At 41.8% G+C, this 23197-nt stretch overlaps 1 protein-coding gene across 1 annotated transcript in view; it reads left to right on the forward strand.

Annotated features, from left to right (window-relative positions):
- Positions 1-23197, forward strand: part of LOC126203496 (DNA-directed RNA polymerase III subunit RPC2) — a 185825-nt gene that overhangs the window by 104112 nt on the left and 58516 nt on the right. Inside the window, exons 10-11 of the mRNA XM_049937825.1 lie at positions 1837-2037; positions 20284-20446. Coding sequence (XP_049793782.1) covers positions 1837-2037; positions 20284-20446 — 364 coding nt within the window. The remainder of the gene's footprint in view (positions 1-1836; positions 2038-20283; positions 20447-23197) is intronic.

Raw genomic sequence — 23197 nt, forward strand, 5'->3', positions numbered from 1 at the left:
TGGTATTAGCAGAGAATACCATGTTAATACACAGTTATATTCTTGGCTCCAACCTTTGAGAATATTTCTGTGTGCCTATCAGTGTAATTTCCTGAAAGAGATTCCTTAATAGTACTGTGAGATCTGTGCTTTGGAAATTCATTGCTAAGCAATCGTTGCTCCCTTATTTAGGTGTATGTAACACCCATTGGGTCGTACGTTTTCAAATTATCTGTGAAGAAATTGTAAAGTTTTAGGGAATCTCCAGTATTCTTTGGTGTGGAGGAGGAACTAATTTTTGTGCCAATTTATCCATGTAGTTTGTAGTTGATACAGAAAATACTGTTTGTTTATTATTACTATTAATTTTAAAACAAATATAACATTTATTTTCATGTAATCTTCAGATCACGATGTAGTTACATGATAAGTTTGATAAGAAAAATACTGAAACAAGGTAATTTGAGAAAGAGTGAAAATTGCCATTTGTCCAGTATCACAGTTCACAAAATGTTTTGCACTATCCTCACACTATTCTCATGATTCATATAGGTTGTGTTTTATTGATCAGAAACGTCTTTCTTAGTTGCATTTTCGCCACAGGAAATCACTAGAAACAGTCACCAGTGTAATGAAGGTAAAAGTAAAACTGCATTCTAAGTGCAATATAATAAAGTGTGCTGTGTCTTCAATCACAAATGTTACAATGTAGCTTTTTAAACTAATCAGTGTGTGAGCATGCATCGAAGGATCTTTTCGAACTTAGACCATTGTCCACATTGTCACTTTATGGCAAGAAGGGTTGTCAGCATAGGTTGTCAAGTAAATTGGCATACATCACAATGATGCCATTTGAATATTCATCCACTATTGTGTGACACAAAATATTGAAGATATGCTTCATAGTGATCACCTGTAGACAACACCACCAGCTAATGATCAGTACCAACGAATTGTAGCTTGCATGTACCCTGAGGAGTATGCAACTGTACTGCTTGCTGCTGTTTTGGAGCTCTTCACTAGTAAGTTCAGGAATTGCCTGCTGATAATCATACAAGAGCGTGAAATTGGCCACATATCAATCTACATCTCAAGCTCACAGTCCCATATGTTCGACAGAGAGTTGGATGAAATTATTGTCCAGCCGTACAGTCAGCTTCCAGTAATGGTTTTGTCTTTGAAGGTGATGGGCACATCATACTCACTTAGTGAGCATTTTACTCCCGAATGAACCAAATGTAATGGTCTGTGATGTCTGCTGACATGAACCCAATTGAAAGATTGCTTGGGGCCAGTTGTAACTCTCTGCATGCCATAATATGAACCCTTCTCACATATTGGATGACCTCTGGAGGGCATTTGTTTATAAGTGGGGCAATATTGAGCAACAATGCCTCAACCACCTTGTGGGCAGGTGCCAACGAGAATGGAAGCATGTTACAATGCACAGGGTGCTGAATGTTACCGAGGAGCTGATGTTGAGTTTACAGATATAAAATTTCAATTTTTTTATTGTTGTTTTGTTTTTATTTCACAATAAAATTATTTTCTATAGTTTCATAAGGCTTGTTATTTCATCCACTACCCTTTTTGATTGTAAGCCAACACGTTTGAAATGTGCATGTGGTACAAAACTATTATTGAGCAGTTTATAACGAGCAGTGTAATTCGTGTAACTTTATGTGTAATTGAACATCCAAATATGTCAATGATAATTGCTGCTAGTTGGGTGTCAGTTTACAGTAAAATAATAACTCTGTGTTATTCTGACATATCACATCTTCAAGGTACTGAATCTAAAAATATTAATGTTGTTAAATGATTTTCTTTGATAGTGGTTTATTATATTTTTTATAGGGTAACTGGACTATCAAGAGGTTTAAAATGGACCGCCAGGGAGTGACTCAGGTTCTTTCAAGACTCTCCTACATTTCAGCATTAGGAATGATGACACGAGTCAACTCCCAGTTTGAAAAGACGAGGAAAGTTTCAGGTCCTCGCTCCCTGCAACCTTCTCAGTGGGGAATGTTATGTCCATCTGATACACCTGAAGGAGAGGTAAATAATTAATTTAATTTGCTACAGAAATTTTCATTCACTTTATATGTCATGTGAATGGACAGCTCTTTGTACAGGATGTGTAAGTAAAGCTTCAAGACTGGTCTCAGAACACAAAATTTATTCAATACTTTCATATATTGGAGTAAAATTCTTCAAAATAGGTGCCTTGAGAATCCACATATCGCTTCCAACGAGATTTCCACTGCTGGTAAGCTCCCTTGAACTCCTTAACTGGAATGCTGTTCAAAACCCTCGTTGAAGCCTTTTGGACCTCTGCGACACTGTCAAACCGCTACCCTTTCAGGTCTCTTTTCATCTGTGGGAACAAAAAGAAATCACACAGGGTGAGGTTGAGGCTATAGGGTGGCTACAGCAGCATTGCCATGTTGAGCAGCGTCAAAAATTCAGTGACGGCAGATCGGGTGTGAACGGTCACATTGTCATGGTGGAGCACCCAGTCGTCTTTCTTCTCCGAGCAGCCTCGATCCCTCAAATGGCGGACCACTCCAGTATCCCCTCAAGGGGGTAGTTAGCGCCTGCGTCCGGAGACGGACGGTTCCACGACCTCTATTTGCGGTCATTTTGCTTTTTCACTTCTCGTTTCTTCCTTCCTTTGGTTGGTTCCTTTCTTTGCTCTTCTCCACCTCACTGTCTTCCTTATTCTTTCCCCTGCAAAATCTCCTTGCCTTCTCATTGCCTTCTTCTCCTTGCCTTCTCATTGCCTACTTCTCCTTGCCTTCTCATTGCCTTCTTCTCCTTGCCTTCTCTGGTCTCCGCCTCGGCGTTTGAGACAGTCTGTCCTCTCTCTCTCTCCTCTCTCTCCCTCTCTCTCTCCTTTTTCCTCTTCTTCCTTCCTCCCTCCCTGTGCGCGCCTGAAGGCCGACCTACGCGTTCGCACGCGTAGCCGGTGACGGGGTAACGCGTAATTCCCCGCCCTGGGTAGACATGTAAGGCACGCGCGTACCCCCTGGTAAAGGCCAGGCCCGGGGAGGGGTGATTGCCTGAGCTGATACCTTCTGACCATGCCGATTGGTCCCTCCGTCTGTTTTTCGGGAGGTGTGACCTGAGGTGTAAACATTCACCTAAGGCGGGAGTGCCCTCTGAGAGGGTCCCCACAAGGAAGGAGCGCGCCATCGGAGACGCTGGCAATCATGGGGGATTCCTCCGCAATGGATTTCACTCCATCTCTCTCGACTTCTGCCCAAAAACGGAAACTTGACCAGCTACCAGTGACAAAAGTACTACCGCCTGCCCCACAGTTCCTCGTCGTTTCTCGATCTGAGGACGGAAAGGATTTTTCCTCTGTCAACCCTTTCGTTATCCAGAAGGGCGTCGATGCCATAGCCGGATCTGTCAAATCTTGTACCAGGTTGCGTAACGGTACCTTATTACTCGAAACTGAGAGCGCCTTTCAGGCACAAAAACTGCTTCGGGCCACACTCCTGTACACATTCCCTGTCCGGGTGGAGGCTCACCGAACTTTGAATTCGTCTCGTGGTGTGGTCTATACTAGATCCCTCGACGGCTTGACTGACGAGGAGATTCAATCTTTCCTCGCTGAGCAGGGCGTGACGGCTGTCCATAGGGTCATGAAAAAGGTCAACAATGACCTTGTACCGACCCAGACACTTTTCTTGACCTTCGATAGTGTTCAGCTGCCATCGCGCATCAAGGCGGGCTACGAGGTCATTTCTGTTCGCCCCTATGTCCCGACACCTACGCGCTGCTACCAGTGTCAGCGTTTCAATCACACTCGCCAGTCTTGTTCCAATGCGGCTAAATGTGTCACTTGTGGCAGGGATGCCCATGAGGGTGACTGTCCACCTCCGTCTCCTCGTTGTGTGAACTGTCAGGGTGACCATGCCGCATCCTCCCGCGACTGTCCTGTCTATAAGGAAGAACGCTGTATCCACGAAATTCGGGTCAAAGAGAAAGTGTCCACCACGGCTGCTCGCAAGCTATTGGCTAGTAGGAAGCCCACGCTGCTCCCAGCGGGGAAATACAGTACTGTCCTCGCCACTCCTCGGACTACCAGGGAGGTGGCAACCCAGACATGCGATCTGACCTTCAGCACCACGGTCGTCCGTTCGGCCAGTGCTAAGATCGCGCGGTCGACGTCTCCTCTTCCTCCCATCACCCCACAGACACCAGCCCCTTCATCAGCTTCTGCTAAGACGAAGACCCAGAAGTCAGATGCACGGGCCTTCAAGAAGGAACCGTCCCGTGCAGACTTCCTCCGTACCTCGACCTCCCAGCCTTCGACCGGTACTTCCACCAAACGACCTTCCAAGAAGACACATAGGAAGCACAGTTCTCCTTCTCCGCCACGGCGCATTTCTTCTCCTGCGCCACCCAGCGGTTGCCGCCCCAGGCCGTCCTCCGTTTCGCCTGGCCGCACCGCTGGTAGCCGAACATCTGGCCGTTCACCGGCGGAGGAAGCTCCCCCTCCCGGCCATCTTCCCAAGATGGCCGATGAACCTATAGACCCAATGGACGATGACTGTCCGCCTACTGATAGCGGCGGCAGTGCTCGCTCGAAGCCAGGCCCTCAGTGGCCTTCGAGGTGACCCCTTCTTTCATCTTCTTTTTTTTTTTCTTACGATGGCACTTATTCACTGGAATATTCGCAGCATTCGCTCCAACCGAGAGGACTTGAAGTTGCTGCTCCGCATGCACCGTCCGCTCGTCGTAGCCCTCCAGGAAACGAAGCTACGCCCATGCGATCAAATTGCCTTGGCACACTACACCTCTGTGCGTTTTGACCTACCCCCTGTGGTAGGTATCCCAGCTCATGGAAGGGTTATGTTGCTGGTCCGGGATGATATTTACTACGATCCCATCACGTTGCACACCGGCCTGCAGGCAGTTGCCATCCGCATTACTCTCCCCACTTTTACATTTTCCATTTGTACCGTTTACACTCCATCGTCGTCTGCCGTTACCAGGGCAGACATGATGCAACTTATTGCTCAGCTACCTGCACCATTTTTGTTAACTGGAGACTTCAATGCCCACCATCCCCTTTGGGGCTCTCCAGCATCCTGCCCGAGGGGCTCCCTGTTAGCAGACCTTTTCAACCAGCTCAATCTCGTCTGCCTCAATACTGGCGCCCCTACTTTTCTTTCGGACACATCTCACACCTATTCCCATTTAGATCTCTCTATATGTACTCCCCAACTTGCACGCCGGTTCGAGTGGTATGCACTTTCTGATACGTATTTGAGCGACCACTTCCCGTGTGTTATCCATCTCCTGCAGCATACCCCCTCTCCGTGCTCATCTCGTTGGAACATCTCCAAAGCAGACTGGGGGCTCTTCTCTTCCAGGGCGACCTTTCAGGATCAAACATTCACAAGCTGCGATAGTCAGGTCGCACACCTCACGGAAGTCATTCTCACTGCTGCTGAATATTCCATCCCTCACCCTACTTCTTCTCCACATCGCGTACCGGTCCCCTGGTGGACCGCAGCATGTAGAGACGCTTTACGTGCTCGTCGACGTGCTTTACGCACCTTTCACCGCCACCCTACAGTGGCGAATTGTATCAATTATAAACGACTACGTGCACAGTGTCGTCGTATTATTAAAGAAAGCAAGAAAGCCAGCTGGGCTGCTTTTACAAGCACCTTCAACAGTTTTACTCCTTCTTCTGTTGTCTGGGGTAGCCTGCGCCGGCTATCTGGCACTACGGTCCACTCACCAGTTTCTGGCTTGACGGTCGCGACGGACGTCCTTGTGGCCCCTGAGGCTGTCTCCAATGCCTTCGGCTGCTTTTTCGCAGAGGTTTCGAGCTCCGCTCATTACCACCCTGCCTTCCTCCCCCGCAAACAGCCAGAGGAGGCTAGGCCACCTAACTTCCGCTCCTCGAATCGTGAAAGTTATAATGCCCCATTCACCATGCGGGAACTCGAAAACGCACTTGGCCGATCACGGTCCTCCGCTCCAGGGCCTGATTCTATTCATATTCAGATGCTGAAGAACCTTTCTCCTGCGGGTAAAGGTTTTCTTCTTCGTACTTACAATCGCATCTGGATTGAGGGACATGTTCCCGCATGCTGGCGCGAGTCTATTGTTGTCCCGATTCCTAAGCCGGGGAAGGACAAGCACTTGCCTTCCAGTTATCGACCCATCTCGCTTACCAGCTGTGTCTGTAAAGTGATGGAGCGAATGGTTAACTCTCGATTGGTTTGGCTGCTCGAGTCTCGACGCCTCCTTACCAATGTACAATGTGGATTTCGTAGGCGCCGCTCTGCTGTTGACCATCTGATTACCTTGTCGACCTTCATTATGAATAACTTCTTGCGGAAGCGCCCGACCGCAGCTGTGTTCTTTGATTTGGAGAAGGCTTACGACACCTGTTGGAGGGCGGGCGTTCTCCGCACCATGCATACATGGGGCCTTCGCGGTCGCCTCCCTCTTTTTATTCGTTCCTTTTTAATGGATCGACAGTTCAGGGTATGTGTGGGTTCTGTCCTGTCAGACACCTTTCGCCAGGAGAATGGGGTGCCACAGGGCTCAGTTTTGAGCGTCGCTCTCTTCGCCATAGCGATCAATCCAATAATGGATTGCCTCCCAGCTGATGTATCAGGCTCCCTTTTCGTGGACGATTTTACCATCTATTTCGGCGCGCAGCGTACGTGTTTCCTGGAGCGCTGTCTTCAGCGTTCTCTTGACCGTCTTTACTCGTGGAGTGTCGCCAATGGCTTCCGTTTTTCTGCCGAGAAGACGGTCTGTATTAACTTCTGGCGCTACAAAGAGTTTCTCCCACCGTCCTTACGACTCGGTCCCGTTGCTCTCCCATTCGTGGAGACAACAAAATTTTTAGGTCTTACATTTGACAGGAAACTTAGTTGGTCTCCACATGTCATATTTGGCTGCCCGTTGTACCCGTTCTCTAAATGTCCTCCGTGTTCTCAGTGGTATGTCGTGGGGAGCGGATCGAACCGTCCTACTTCGCCTATATCGAGCGATCGTCCGCTCCAAGCTGGATTATGGGAGCTTCGTATACTCCTCTGCACGGCCATCCATCTTACGCCGCCTCAACTCCATACAACATTGGGGTTTACGACTTGCGATCGGAGCGTTTTATACTAGTCCCGTCGAGAGTCTTCATGCTGACGCTGGTGAGTTGCCACTCACCTACCGGCGCGATATACTGCTTTGTCGGTATGCCTGTCGGCTACTGGCAATGCCCGACCACCCGTCTTATCGTTCCTTTTTTGATGACTCTCTCGACAGTCAATACGGGTTGTATGTCTCTGCCCTGCTACCCCCTGGAGTTCGCTTTCGTCGCCTCCTTCAACACCTTAATTTTTCACTCCCTGCAACCTTTCGAGTGGGCGAGAGCCACACGCCACCTTGGCTCCAGGCTCAGGTTCGCGTCCACCTTGACCTCTGCTCGCTCCCGAAGGAGGTTTCCCCCGGTTCAGTCTACCACTCCCGTTTTATCGAACTTCGTTCGAAGTTCATTAATATGACCTTCATTTATACAGATGGCTCTAAGACCACTGACGGGGTCGGGTGTTCTTTTATTGTCGGGGCACAAAGTTTCAAATACCGGCTCCATGGCCTTTGTTCGGTCTTCACAGCTGAGCTCTTTGCCCTCTACCAGGCTGTCCTTTACATCTGCCGCCACCGACATTCTGCATATGTCATCTGCTCCGATTCCCTGAGCGCTATCCAGAGCCTCAGTGATCCGTACCCGGTTCACCCTTTCGTGCACCGGATCCAACGCTCTCTTCAGCAGCTGGTGGACGTCGGTTCTCCGGTTAGCTTTATGTGGGTTCCTGGCCATGTCGGTATCCCTGGGAACGAAGCTGCAGATGCCGCGGTCAAGGCTGCGGTCCTCCAGCCTCGGACAGCTTCTTGTTGTGTCCCTTCGTCAGATTGTAGCAGGGTAATTTGTCGGCGCATTTTATCGCAGTGGCATGCCGATTGGGCTGCACTTACAGACAACAAACTTAGGGCCCTGTAACCTCTTCCCGTGGCTTGGACGTCCTCCTCACGCCCTTCTCGGCGGGAGGAGGTCGTTTTGGCCCGGTTAAGAATTGGCCACTGCCGGTTCAGCCATCGCCATCTGCTGACGGCTGCGCCGGCGCCGTTCTGCCCATGTGGGCAATTGCTGACGGTCCGCCACATTTTAACGGTCTGTCCGGAATTTAACACCCTGCGTCTTGATCTTGGCCTGCCATGTACTGTAGAAGCCATTTTAGCGGATGACCCACGAGCAGCTGCTCGCGTTCTTCATTTTATCAATTTGACAACCCTCTCAAAGGACATTTGATTCTGCTGTTTTCCTTTTTTAATCCTATGCCTGTCAGTCTGTCTTTTATCGTGTTTTCCGTTTCGTTGCTGTTTTAAACTTGTGACTCGCGGTGCATTCCTCACGTAGTCTGGGCGCTACGTGACTTGGTTATCGGGCTTTCTTGGGCTGTGGTGATGTGTAGGTGTGCCACTCCAAGCTTTGCCTCTTCAACTCTGGATCACATTTGAAGACCCAGGTATCATCACCAATGACCACTTTGTCCAAAAAATAAGGTTCGGTTTGTAAATGTTCAAACATTTTCTGCGAAAAATCCAGTCGCCGCTCCTTCTGTTCGTCCGAGAACACTTCAGCGACAAGTTTCACGCACAATTTTCTCATCACTAGATCTTCTGTAACTAGCTGAAATACAGTTTGGTGATTCAAATCCACTTCATCTGCAATCATTCTGATGCTGAGATGTCAGTCACTGTTTAAAAATTGTCACACTTTGGCCAGATTTTCGTCTATTCTGCTTGTTGAAGGTCTTCCAGAGCATTCATCTTCAAAGTCTTCACGGCCATCATTGAACCCCTTGTGCCACATGAGAACCATGGCATGTGACATTGCGTATTCTGTATAGGCTTCTTGAACCATTCAAATGTTTGTGTACCCGTCTAGTTCAGTTGTACACAAAATTTAATCGAACTCTGCTGCTCCAAGAGGCACTGCATTTTGGACGCTCTGATTTCTTGACGACATTTCAAAACAGATTGCACTTGTGATGTTTTCACCCCAGCATTTCACTGGCGAATGCCGATGCTTGGCTTGCTTAGCCAACACCCCCCACCACCTGGCGCAGGTGGTGAGACCAGTCTTCACGCGCACCGCTACTCAGGAAAAAATCAGTCTTGAAACTTTATTTACACACCCTGTACGAAAGAAGACCAAACACAGTAGAAAAGTGCATGGAAAGAGATATTAACAGTGTGGGAAATGAAGAACCCCAAAGAAAAGTTAGGGCAATTAAATTGAACAAAGGAATGTGTTTAAAGAGAGACTGAGAAGTTGCTTTGGATGCACTATACACATAATGCAGAGGTTTGATTTTGATGAAATCAGACAAGAAGGAAGTCTACAGTAGCAAAATGGAATTATTTAGAAGTGTGTTATGAAAGGAAAGAGCTGGAATAAGTGAAGAGAGACAGCTGTAGTACAATAAATTGAAGAGAAAAATGAACAGTTGAGATTAATGTGACAAAGATGTATTAAAAAACTGGAAAATAAAATTTGTTAATTGATGCATAAGTGAAAATTGAAGGGGAAAAAGCTTGAGGAAGACAGAGAAAGATATAGCTCAGTAAGGTGACAAAAAGTCCTTTATTGACTTTTGTTAAATCAAATGTCAGGTGTACCATTGTAATATGGAAGCAACTGCAGCATAAAGTACGAGAATGTGATAAAAAGAAATGAAATGATTGGCTGATAGTCAAAATTAGGTGGTAAAAAGAAGTAAGAATAATTAGAATGAGTCAAACCTTATTGATTTTATTGAGAGTGTTTGTAAGAATTAAAATGAAAGAGAATTAATAGTAATTTATAAGAAGATTGAATATACAGAATATATACAAAACACTAGAAAATTTCTGAAAAGACTGTCACAAGAGGCAATGAAACTATCTGAAGGGAGAACTGAAAATAGGAAGTAGCGGTGTAAGTTTTTAAGTGCAAACAGGAGGAAATTAGTTATGGAATAGATGTACAGATGATATACACACATTCATGACAGACAATTCGTATTTTTGGAAAGGATAGTAACTATTAGTTTGTATCATGTAACATGAGAGTAAGATTAGGTTAGATTATATAGGGTCTTCAAATGCAGTCTAAGTAGCTTGTATGTTGCAGGGTAGCGTATGCTGAGAAATAATTGTTAAAAACAAACTCTTATGTTGCGCTGTTTCCACACAAAGATTCAAGTGGCCCGCCAGATAGAATTAGTGTCAGTTGTTCTCATAGTGTAGTTGACAGTGCACAAGACTGCTCAGTCTTTGGCTTGGGTTCAGTCCTTACTACCATCCTATGTCCAATTTCTGTATCACTCTCTTGTTCGGTTTTAGGAAGCCAAATGAAGAACACCTTTGGTGCTACTATCTATGGTGGGCTGTTTGAATTTGCACACACAATGGCCTGATTGGCTAACTTCAGTGCCAATTAATTGAGAAATGGCACAACTTACCGAATTTCTTCCTTAACCATTATTTCTCATAGAACAAGAATACATAATACATGTTTACAAAAAGAGAGAAATGCTAATGTTCCTTCCATAAGTTTTAAGTGAAATGGTCCTCATAAATATAATAAAAACATACATTGTTCTAGTGCTCATTTTTCTCTTTGATTTATTGTACTTCAGCTGTCTCTCTTAAGTTATTCCAGCTCTTTCCTTTCATAACACATTTTTTAATGATTCGATTTTGTTCCTGTGGATTTACTTCTTGCATAAAATGTGTAAATCCACATTACATTGGGATACATTTATGAATATTCTTAGACTATTGTAGCCACATGTCATCAAATAGAAAATTAGTTTAACATTCATCTATATTGATCACAGTACTGCTCTGACGCGCAAATCAGATTTTATGGAACATTCACATTATTTGATATTATGAACAATATATTCATCAGTGCATTCTATCTAGAAACTCATAAATGGAACAAGAGGAGTTGGACACTAATAGATTCTTTAGGCTACCCTTACACGGAACTTTATTTGTAGTTAAGCAGTTTATGGCTGCTGGCAAGTTACTGAAAATATTTGTTCCTGAATAATGGATGCCTTTCTGGACCAATGTAAGTTATTTCGAATCTTTATGAAAATCATTCTTGTTTCTAGTACTGTTTTCATGAACTGAGAAGTTGATTGAAGAAGAGATATATTGTTCCAGCAAATTTCATTAAGGAATAAATATATTAATATGCAATAGTTAGTACTCCCAGTTCATTGAATAGGCCTCTGTAGGTTTCTCTTGAAATTCTCACCACAAATAATTCCTATTACAAGCTTTTGGACCCAGAAAACTTTATCTTGGGTTGATGAGTTACCTCTAAAATGATTCTGACGATATTATGGAATGAAAATAAGTGAGGTATGCTATCTTTTCTGATTTTTTAAAAATTTTTATATCACCCACATTTCCCAAAATCCGTATTTTAAATTGACACTTAGGCCTCCAGTTGAATGTATCATCAGGTATAATCCAAAGAATGTAATACTCTCAACTCTTCTATCTGCTTGTGGTCATACTTTAGACCTATACAAGGAGGAAGCTTCTTAAAATATCTGAACTGCAAATAGTGTGTCTTTTCAAAATTTAGTGACAAAGAGTTGGCTAGGAACCATTTATTAATGTTCACAAAAATTTCATGAACAGGTCTTTCTAAAACTATACTTGGTTTGCTATTTATTACAATGTTTGTATCATCTGCTAATAAAAAACTTGGCATCTGATAATGTTCCTGATGAAAGGTCACTGATATACACAAGAAAGCGTAAGTGCTCCAAGACAGAACCTTGTGGGACACCACATATAATTAGTTCCGTGTTGGATGATGATTAGCTGCATAGAACAGCAATGTCTCCTGTTGACACCCTTTGTTTCCTGTCCGAGACAAATGATTTGAAACATTTTGTGGCATTTTCTGTTGGAACACAATATTAAATTTACCTAAAAAAACTATTTTATTTTACAAGGTAAAATACCTTTGACAGATCACAGGATATACCAGTAGTCTGTAATTTCTTGTCTAATGAATTAAGTACATTCTTGCTATATGTGTAAATACCCTTCTCAGTATTGAAACCCTTTAGAAACCCTTGATGGTATTTCCTTGGCTCCTTTCTTATACAGATGCATACTGTATTTTACAGACTATAAGATACTACCGGCTGTAAGACAACTTAATTTTTAAGTAATTTCTTAAAAAATAACATTTCTTCTTCTTCTTCTTCTTCCTCCTCCTCATCATCATTATTGGTGTCCTCTTCATATATAAGATAGTCTTCACTACCATTAAGAGTTTTACTTATGCCACATTTCGTGAAAGATTTAACGATATGTCTTCCCTCACTCTAGACCATTACTTTTTTATTCATTGACCCACTTGTTTGATTGTAGGTCATTTTAAAGCTCCCTTTATTGTAAATAAGCCCTCATGGAAAAACAGCAAGCTCTGTAGTTCCCTGTCTCAATGTCTCTCTCACAGAATTTTTCAGATAACTACTAAATTGATCTAGCACAAGGAGAGAACTCTTCTTCAATAAAGCACCTTTCCATCTGTCACACACTCTGTTAATCCATAATTTCATACCAGCCTCATCCCTCCAATCCTTGTCATGTGTGTGAACACCACCCCTGCTGGTATTTCAAAACATTTTGGCATTATCTTGCACTTGAAAATGATCATTGGATTAAGTTTAGTACCATCGGCACAACATGAAAGGACTATAGTGTCATGCATTTTTTAGTGTCCTCTTGTTTTTATAGTTATTGTTTTAGCACCTTTCATGGCAACTTTTCTGTTACTTGGTACATCAAATGTCAGAGTAATGTCATCCATATTTGCTATTTGGCTTTCTTCCACACTTGTTTTCTTTTGATGGTGAATAATAAAGTGATGGAAAGATAATATTTTCCTTTTATACTCTTGCGACCTTTTTTGAGATGTTTGGTTTTGGTTTGCTTCATGAATCTGTAGCACCAAACCACTCTACCCTTAAAGTCTGTTAAGTTCTACTGTAGTGCTAGCTTATGAGTATGTATTTGAATCATTTTTGGATTAATTCCAATGCCATTTTGACAATGTCCTTGAATGCATTTCTATACATCATCCTCTGTTTTTGGCCATTTTGCATTCAGTCCCCTATTTGCACATTTAGTCTTCCTCATTTTTTTTCAGTTCTCATTTTCTAGCTCACCAATCATGAATGGTTTTTTTCTGTTGGTGGACGGCCGAAACACTGCTCGGCTGCTCTGTTTCCATGTTCCTGCATATGGTATTATTTTCAATTTATAGCTCACATCATATGAACCATTACGGAACTAGCTACTAACAAAAAAACTGTACTGTTACCGATAACCCAAATCACTTTCAATTCAAGTTCAGTGGCACCGTAGATTTCAGTGGTGCATCATAGGCCAGACGGTGTTCTGGGTTTGTGATGATGGTGCAGGAGGGAGACAGTGGTAGCAAGCTTGTGAATTCCCCCAACTCATGTTCGTTGCACAGGTGCACTGCTGCCGCCAGTTGGATCCAATGTTGCCAGATAAAGATAAGTTCCCACAGCATTGAATATATGGCTGTTTTTAAGATTGGTGGGAATTTTAAATCAAATGCTGGACATTGTCATATGAATTTTGAGTATAAAGTGAACCTGAATTTTGGAGGCAATTTTTCAGAGAAAAAAGTGCATCTTATAGTCCATAAAATATGGTAACTTGGGCGTAATTCAGCCAGTCTGAATGTGTTTCAGTGATAAATGATTTATTATGCAAACATTACTAAAATGCTACTAAAAAAGAAGAGAAATGGATTGGCAAAATGGATAGTAGAACACTGTAAATAGGTATTTAAGGATTTAAGTACTGAAGTGACTAATTAAGCAGCACTGTTATATGCAGAATGAGATGATATCCTCCTCGAGTTGTTATTTTGAATACTATTTTGTACCATTTTTGTTCACTTTTAGAAAGTCTGTTGACTGCTTTAGATTGTTACTAGTTCTGCAATTAATTGTTATTCCTTTCATAAAATTACTCATGGTTTTCAAATTTATTTATAGCTGTCGTTTAGAAAGTCTCTTTCACATGTTAAACAATGGCAAGTCCAGGATGGAATATCGAAAATGTTATGAAAAGGATCCCCCCCATGAACCATGGACCTTGCCGTTGGTGGGGAGGCTTGCGTGCCTCAGCGATACAGATGGCCGTACCGTAGGTGCAACCACAACGGAGGGGTATCTGTTGAGAGGCCAGACAAACATGTGGTTCCTGAAGAGGGGCAGCAGCCTTTTCAGTAGTTGCAGGGGCAACAGTCTGGATGATTGACTGATCTGGCCTTGTAACATTAACCAAAACGGCCTTGCTGTGCTGGTACTGCGAACGGCTGAAAGCAAGGGGAAACTACAGCCGTAATTTTTCCCGAGGACATACAGCTCTACTGTATGATTAAATGATGATGGCGTCCTCTTGGGTAAAATATTCCGGAGGTAAAATAGTCCCCCATTCGGATCTCCGGGCGGGGACTACTCAAGAGGACGTCGTTATCAGGAGAAAGAAAACTGGCGTTCTACGGATCGGAGCGTGGAATGTCAGATCACTTAATCGGGCAGGTAGGTTAGAAAATTTGAAAAGGGAAATGGATAGGTTAAAGTTAGACATAGTGGGAATTAGTGAAGTTCGGTGGCAGGAGGAACAAGACTTTTGGTCTGGTGATTACAGGGTTATAAATACAAAATCAAATAGGGGTAATGCAGGAGTAGGTTTAATAATGAATAAAAAAATAGGAGTGCGGGTTAGCTACTACAAACAGCATAGTGAACGCATTATTGTGGCCAAGATAGACACAAAGCCCATGCCTACTACAGTAGTACAAGTTTATATGCCAACTAGCTCTGCAGATGATGAAGAAATAGATGAAATGTATGACGAGATAAAAGAAATTATTCAGGTAGTGAAGGGAGACGAAAATTTAATAGTCATGGGTGACTGGAATTCATCAGTAGGAAAAGGGAGAGAAGGAAACATAGTAGGTGAATATGGATTGGGGGGAAGGAATGAAAGAGGAAGCCGCCTTGTAGAATTTTGCACAGAGCATAGCTTAATCATAGCTAACACTTGGTTCAAGAATCATGAAAGGAGGCTGTATACATGGAAGAAGCCTGGAGATACTGACAGGTTTCAGATAGATTATATAATGGTAAGACAGAGATTTAGGAACCAGGTTTTAAATTGTAAGACATTTCCTGGGGCAGATGTGGATTCTGACCACAATCTATTGGTTATGAACTGCAGATTGAAACTGAAGAAACTGCAAAAAGGTGGGAATTTAAGGAGATGGGACCTGGATAAACTGAAAGAACCAGAGGTTGTAGAGAGTTTCAGGGAGAGCATAAGGGGACAATTGACAGGAATGGGGGAAAGAAATACAGTAGAAGAAGAATGGGTAGCTCTGAGGGATGAAGTGGTGAAGGCAGCAGATGATCAAGTAGGTAAAAAGACGAGGGCTAATAGAAATCCTTGGGTAACAGAAGAAATATTGAATTTAATTGATGAAAGGAGAAAATATAAAAATGCAGTAAATGAAGCAGGCAAAAAGGAATACAAACGTCTCATAAATGAAATCGACAGGAAGTGCAAAATGGCTAAGCAGGGATGGCTAGAGGACAAATGTAAGGATGTAGAGGCTTGTCTCACTAGGGGTAAGATAGATACTGCCTACAGGAAAATTAAAGAGACCTTTGGAGAGAAGAGAACCACTTGTATGAATATCAAGAGCTCAGATGGCAACCCAGTTCTAAGCAAAGAAGGGAAGGCAGAAAGGTGGAAGGAGTATATAGAGGGTTTATACAAGGGCGATGTACTTGAGGACAATATTATGGAAATGGAAGAAGATGTAGATGAAGACGAAATGGGAGATAAGATACTGCGTGAAGAGTTTGACAGAGCACTGAAAGACCTGAGTCGAAACAAGGCCCCGGGAGTAGACAACATTCCATTAGAACTACTGATAGCCTCGGGAGAGCCAGTCATGACAAAACTCTACCATCTGGTGAGCACGATGTATGAGACAGGCGAAATACCCTCAGACTTCAAGAAGAATATAATAATTCCAATCCCAAAGAAAGCAGGTGTTGACAGATGTGAAAATTACCGAACTATCAGTTTAATAAGTCACAGCTGCAAAATACTAACGCGAATTCTTTACAGACGAATGGAAAAACTGGTAGAAGCGGACCTCGGGGAAGATCAGTTTGGATTCCGTAGAAATGTTGGAACACGTGAGGCAATACTGACCTTACGACTTATCTTGGAAGAAAGATTAAGAAAAGGCAAACCTACGTTTCTAGCATTTGTAGACTTAGAGAAAGCTTTTGACAATGTTGACTGGAATACTCTCTTTCAAATTCTGAAGGTGGCAGGGGTAAAATACAGGGAGCGAAAGGCTATTTACAATTTGTACAGAAACCAGATGGCAGTTATAAGAGTCGAGGGGCATGAAAGGGAAGCAGTGGTTGGGAAAAGAGTGAGACAGGGTTGTAGCCTCTCCCCGATGTTATTCAATCTGTATATTGAGCAAGCAGTAAAGGAAACAAAAGAAAAATTCGGAGTAGGTATTAAAATTCATGGAGAAGAAGTAAAAACTTTGAGGTTCGCCGATGACATTGTAATTCTGTCAGAGACAGCAAAGGACTTGGAAGAGCAGTTGAACGGAATGGACAGTGTCATGAAAGGAGGATATAAGATGAACATCAACAAAAGCAAAACAAGGATAATGGAATGTGGTCGAATTAAGTCGGGTGATGCTGAGGGAATTAGATTAGGAAATGAGACACTTAAAGTAGTTTTGCTATTTAGGGAGTAAAATAACCGATGATGGTCGAAGTAGAGAGGATATAAAATGTAGACTGGCAATGGCAAGGAAAGCGTTTCTCAAGAAGAGAAATTTGTTAACATCGAGTATAGATTTAGGCGTCAGGAAGTCGTTTCTGAAAGCATTTGTATGGAGTGTAGCCATGTATGGAAGTGAGACATGGACGATAACTAGTTTGGACAAGAAGAGAATAGAAGCTTTCGAAATGTGGTGCTACAGAAGAATGCTGAAGATAAGATGGGTAGATCACGTAACTAATGAGGAGGTATTGAATAGGATTGGGGAGAAGAGAAGTTTGTGGCACAACTTGACTAGAAGAAGGGATCGGTTGGTAGGACATGTTTTGAGGCATCAAGGGATCACAAATTTAGCATTGGAGGGCAGCGTGGAGGGTAAAAATCGTAGAGGGAGACCAAGAGATGAATACACTAAGCAGATTCAGAAGGATGTAGGTTGCAGTAGGTACTGGGAGATGAAGAAGCTTGCACAGGATAGAGTAGCATGGAGAGCTGCATCAAACCAGTCTCAGGACTGAAGACCACAACAACAACAACATGAAAAGGATAGATTGCTACTCATTGTAAAGATGACATGTTGTGTTGCAGACAGCCACAATGAAAAGGCTGTTATGTACCAATTTTTGCCAAAGCCTTCTTCACAGAAGGAAGGAAATACATAAGTATTCACACAAGCAGGCAGACCTCATACACACAACTGCCATCTCCAGCTGCTAATGGTCAGAATGCAACTCTTGTGTTGAAAAAAAGCACCAATTCAGAGGAGCAGGCAGCACTCTTTTCTCCCTCCACCCATACTCTGCTATCCCTCCCCCTTCATTGTCCATTCTGGATTGCTATTTTCATTCAATGTGGCAATTGCAGTCTGGCAAGAGTGGCTGGAGATAGTGGTCGTGTGTGTCTGTGAGATGTGCCTGCTTGTGTGAATGTGTGTATTTTTTCCTTTGGTTTCTGAAGAACGCTTTCCCCAAAAGCACAGTGTGTAATATTCTTTTTGTTTTTGTTGCGCCTGTCTGTAGCTCAAAGTGTCATTTGTATAGTGACTAGCAATATTTCACATCTTACAATGATACATGTGTTGAATGACTTCAAATTTATTATTCGTATGAATGATTTTTTTTCTACTTCATGGAAGTGAAGTACCAGCTGTAGACTGCAAACGTTTAATTTAATCCAGTGAAACTTCTCTTTTTATGTTATTTGTAAGTGTAAACTGTAAAATATAAATGGTCAGAAATGACTTTTTAAGCATATAATTACACTGAAGAGCCAAAGAAACTGGTGCACGTGCCTAATATAGTGTTGGGCCCCCGCGAACACCCAGAAGTGCCGCAACACAATGTAGCATGGATTCAACTAATGTCTGAAGTAGTGCTGTAGGGAATTGACACCATGAATCCTGCAGGGCTGTCCATAAATCTGTAAGAGTACGAGCAGGTGGAGATCTCTTCTGGACAGTATGTTGCCTGGCATCCCAGATATGCTCAATAATGTTCATGTCTGGGGAGTTTGGTGGCCAGCAGAGGTGTTTAAACTCAGAAGAGTGTTCCTGGAGCCACTCTGTAGCAGTTCTGGATGTGTAGGGTGTCACATTGTCATACTGGAATTGCCCAGGTCCTTCGGAATGCACAATGGCCATGAAGAGATGCAGGTGATCAGACAGGATGCTTACGTACCTGTCTGTCACCTGTCAGAGTCGTATCTAGACGTATCAGGGGTCCCATATCACTCCAACTGCACATGCCCCACACCAATACAGAGCCTCCATCAGCTTGAATGGACCCCTGTTGACACGCAGGGTCCTTGGATTCATGAAGTTGTCTCCATACCCGTACACATCAATTTGCTCCATACAGTTTGAAATGAGTCTTGTCCGCTGATGCAACGTGTTTCCAGTCATCAACAGTCCAATGTCACTGTTGGTGGGCCCAGGTGAGGTGTAAAGCTTTTTGTCGTGCAGCCATCAAGGATACATGAGTGGGCCTTTGGCTCTGAAAGTCCATATTGATTATATTTTGTTGAATGGTTCGCATGCCGACACTTGTTATGGCCCAGCATTGAAATCCGCAGCAATTTGCGGAAGGGTTGCACTTTCCTCATGTTGAACGATTCTCTTCAGTTGTCTTTACTCCCGTTCTTACATGATCTTTTTCTGGCCGCAGTGATGTTGGAGATTTGATGTTTTACTGGATTCACGGTACACTTATGAAATGGTCATATGGGAAAATCCCTACTTCATCGCTATCTTGGAGACACGGTTTCCCATCACTTGTTCACTGACTATAACACCACATTCAAACTCACTTAAATCTTGATAAGCTGCCATAACCGATCTAACAACTGCGCCAGACACTCATCGTCTTATATAGGTGTTGCTGATCACAGCACCATATTCTGTGTGTTTACATATCTCTGTATTTGAATACATGTGCCTATAACTGTTTCTTTGGGGCTTCAGTGTATAAAATATCAATAAATCATGTTATTAATGATACTGACCCTTAGTGTGAAACCTTTGGGCTTATAAAATTTTGGCACTTCATAAAACACATTAGTAGTGCCTATCTTTTTACCAAAAATACAGTGTTTTACTTTAATTTGGTCATGTGTCATGTGGTATCTAATTCATAAAAACACACAAAAATTTTGATATGTTACCCAGCAAAGTGAACTTTAAATTTATTAAGAATGAAAAGGAGTGACATTGCTGACAGAAAAGGTGACTGAATATCCAAGCAAAATTGTTGAAGTTTAGTAAATTGATGGTGTGCAAATTACACCATAAGGGAACAATGCTGAGCACTTATGGGTTCAAGTCCTTAGAAGCAAAGCACACAGTAAATAGTCTGTTGACATGGGTAAATTGTTATTAAGCAGCAATTCCTGCTTAATAAATGCCAAATAAGTGGAAACTTCGATGCTTTTGTTGCCCAGATCTGTACATCATTGTTAGCGAGCTAACTGAGGAAACTTATTCTGTTTCTTTGCTTTTAGAAGATGCCAGAATGAAAGAGTCATCATATGTGTGAATGAAGTAACATAGCTTCAAAAAGAGCAACCTACATTAAACTTTTACAAAAAATGAAGTGTCAGATTAAAGCACCCATTCACTGATGCAGATGAATAGTGATTTCATACATATTATACTGTGAATGTTGTCAAAGTGTGCACAGAGCAGTGTCAAATAGTAGTGCTGGTCAATGTTTCATTGTTGTGCTATGTGGTGGTATTGGTGTGTAGACAGGTAGCATACATATTTATGTGTACATAAATTGCGTGTATGTCTCCACTAAACATGTCAATTCCATTAACTCAATTTATGTTTTCCAGGCCTGTGGATTAGTTAAGAATTTGGCGTTAATGGCTCATATTACAACAGAAGTAGAAGAAGGTCCTATAATTCGGCTAGCATTTAATATGGGAGTGGAAGATGTTAATTTGCTTGGTGGAGAGGAAATTAACAGTTGTGATGTCTACATGGTATTTCTTAATGGTGAGTAATTCTTTCTAAATTAACTTGCTTATTTGCAAGTGAAATTTGAACAACTAGTGGAACGGAGCAGAGTTAATTACTTTTTTTAATACCTCATGAAACTACAAGCTTTTTGACGTGAAAGTAGAAGTTTGTGACGTTTCATAACACTTTCTCGACATAGATTTTTTTCAGTGACTTATGTATGTCTTCATAATGTTCTTCATTTGAAATCTCTGTCATGGGAAATGACAGTACCTTGAAATTTAGTTGCTGAATACCACTTTTCACCTTGTCACAGGCATTAAATTGGTTTTGAATTAGGTACTGTTGCATTATTGGGAAGAAAACAAAGTGTTGTAAGACAAAACAGAAGAGGAACTGTGTGGCATGCTTGTACATTTTTTTGTAAGAAAAGTATAACAGTCTACAACAGTACTTTCAAAACTGGAAAGTGGAGATTGAAATACAAAATTTTGAAGTATTCACACTATTCACCAGTATAAGGAACTACTGTTTCTGTTTGTGTGTCTGCCATTCTGCTACCTGTCCTTACACTCATTTTAACCCTCTTTTCCTTTATTTTCTGCTTTTCAACTTCTGTGTCTATATTTACATTATACTTCACAAGACATATTATGATATGTGGTGAAGGGTACATCTGTTACTACTATCATTTCACCCTTCCCTGTCCCATTTCAGAACAGTGTTTGAGAACACCTTGATAAACCTGCCTGAGCTCTGATTTTATCATCATTGTCATTTTGTGAAACATATGTGACAGGAAGAAATATGTTGTCCAACTCTTCTAGGAAACAGAATTGCACCTCTCTTATAGGACCTAGCACTGGAGCTTGTTGAGGGGTCTCACATTTACTAAATGGCAGGTGGCATAGGATGTTTTATGTAGATTCTGTTCATGTTAATTTCTTGCATTACTTACCTTATTTACTAAATTATGTATTCCATATAGTATAACACATTTAGTGGAAAGGAAGTGATTCCTGGGCGTGTCTGAGCACGGCATCATCACTGGTGTAAAAGGTGCACTGTGTAAGGGCTTGTATGACATTGTGAAGCAGTTTGTAGTTGCTGTTTGTGATGTAACTGGATAGAGAGAATACGCTCTTCAGTTCGCAGACCAATTGTTGTGCTCTGTCTTCAATGACTCTGACATTGATGTGTTAAAACACCAATTTTCCTTCCTCCCCTTGCTTTCACATCCTCTTTCTCTATAAATCTGCAGTATTTGTGTAAAGCCAAACTACTAAGGCCCAATTTGCTATTATTTTTGCCAAAATTGGTGTTGTTTGTTGCCAAATTCATTATTTTTGCAAATTAGTTTATATTTTTGTCAAATTTGTTGTTATTTACTTGCCAGATTTTGTCTATTTTTTGCCACCATTGGCACCATTTCTTGCCAAAGCCATAGTTGTTCTTGTCAAATGAAGTGTAATTTTTTTGGTAAATTTGGTGTTATTTTTTGCCAAATTTGGTGTTATTTTTTGCCAAATTTGGTGTAATTTTTTGCCAAATTTGGTGTAATTTTTTGCCAAATTTGGTGTTATTTATTGCCAAAATTGGTGTTACCTTTCACAAAATTTGTTATTCTGACTTAACTTGTGTTGGTTATTTAATGTTAAGATTAAGTGTCTACATGTTATCACACTTTGATAGTGTAAATCTACTACAGTGGAAATTCAGTGAAACAGTTATGGCGACAGTTTGTCACATATTACACTTACTGTTGCTTTATTTGACAGAGCTAAATTTTTGACCAGTTGATGTACATTATCTTCTCTTATGAAGATGGTAGCCAGTACTGAAACCAGTAGAGAATAAATAAAATTATGTAGCTTTTGGCACAAAAAATAATTTTTTTCCAAATATTTACCAACTGTAGATAGCCATTGCAAGAAAGCTCGATGCAGTTCAGTTTGCCAAATTTGGTATTGCTTATTTTGCCAAATTTGGCATTGTTTCTTTTTCCAAATTGAGTGTTTTTTGTCAAATTGAGTGTTTTTTTGCCAAAATAGGGATCTTTCTGCAGAACTTGCTGTTTTTTTTTCCATATTCCGTGCTAATATTGGTGCTTTTTTTTAAATTTTCACATCATAGTTTCTGGGAAATGAACTGCCAGTTGAAGATTATAAACGAACCTCAGCCTTGAGGAGATCAAAAGTCAAAAAGCAGTGTTAACATTCAATAACTATAAGTTACAAATATTAGTAAACTGCTATCCTCTGATCTACAACATTTTTGCATAGCAAAATTACAATTTTTGTGACATCTCGTAAAATTTGTTGAATTTGGGATATTTCATTATAAACTGCTAATTTCAAACTATCGTTCTTATGAAATTTTCGTGTCCCTACCAACACTTCTTTACTGTAAATATGTGAATTTAAAGTTTAATTTTACCATTAAGTCTTTCAGTGTTCTTCATCAGTGCTTGTTCCGTGGATGTACAGGGTGATTCAAAAAGAATACCACAACTTTAGGAATTTAAAACTCTGCAACGACAAAAGGCAGAGCTAAGCACTATCTGTCGGCGAATTAAGGGAGCTATAAAGTTTCATTTAGTTGTACATTTGTTCGCTTGAGGCGCTGTTGACTAGGCGTCAGTTAATGCTAAGATGGCGACCTCTCAACAGAAAGCTTTTTGTGTTATTGAGTACGGCAGAAGTGAATCGACGACAGTTGTTGAGTGTGCATTTCGAACGAAGTATGGTGTTAAACCTCCTGATAGGTGGTGTATTAAACGTTGGTATA

Source organism: Schistocerca nitens, chromosome 9 (assembly GCF_023898315.1).
Source record: "Schistocerca nitens isolate TAMUIC-IGC-003100 chromosome 9, iqSchNite1.1, whole genome shotgun sequence".
NCBI classification, from domain to species: Eukaryota; Metazoa; Arthropoda; class Insecta; order Orthoptera; family Acrididae; genus Schistocerca; species Schistocerca nitens.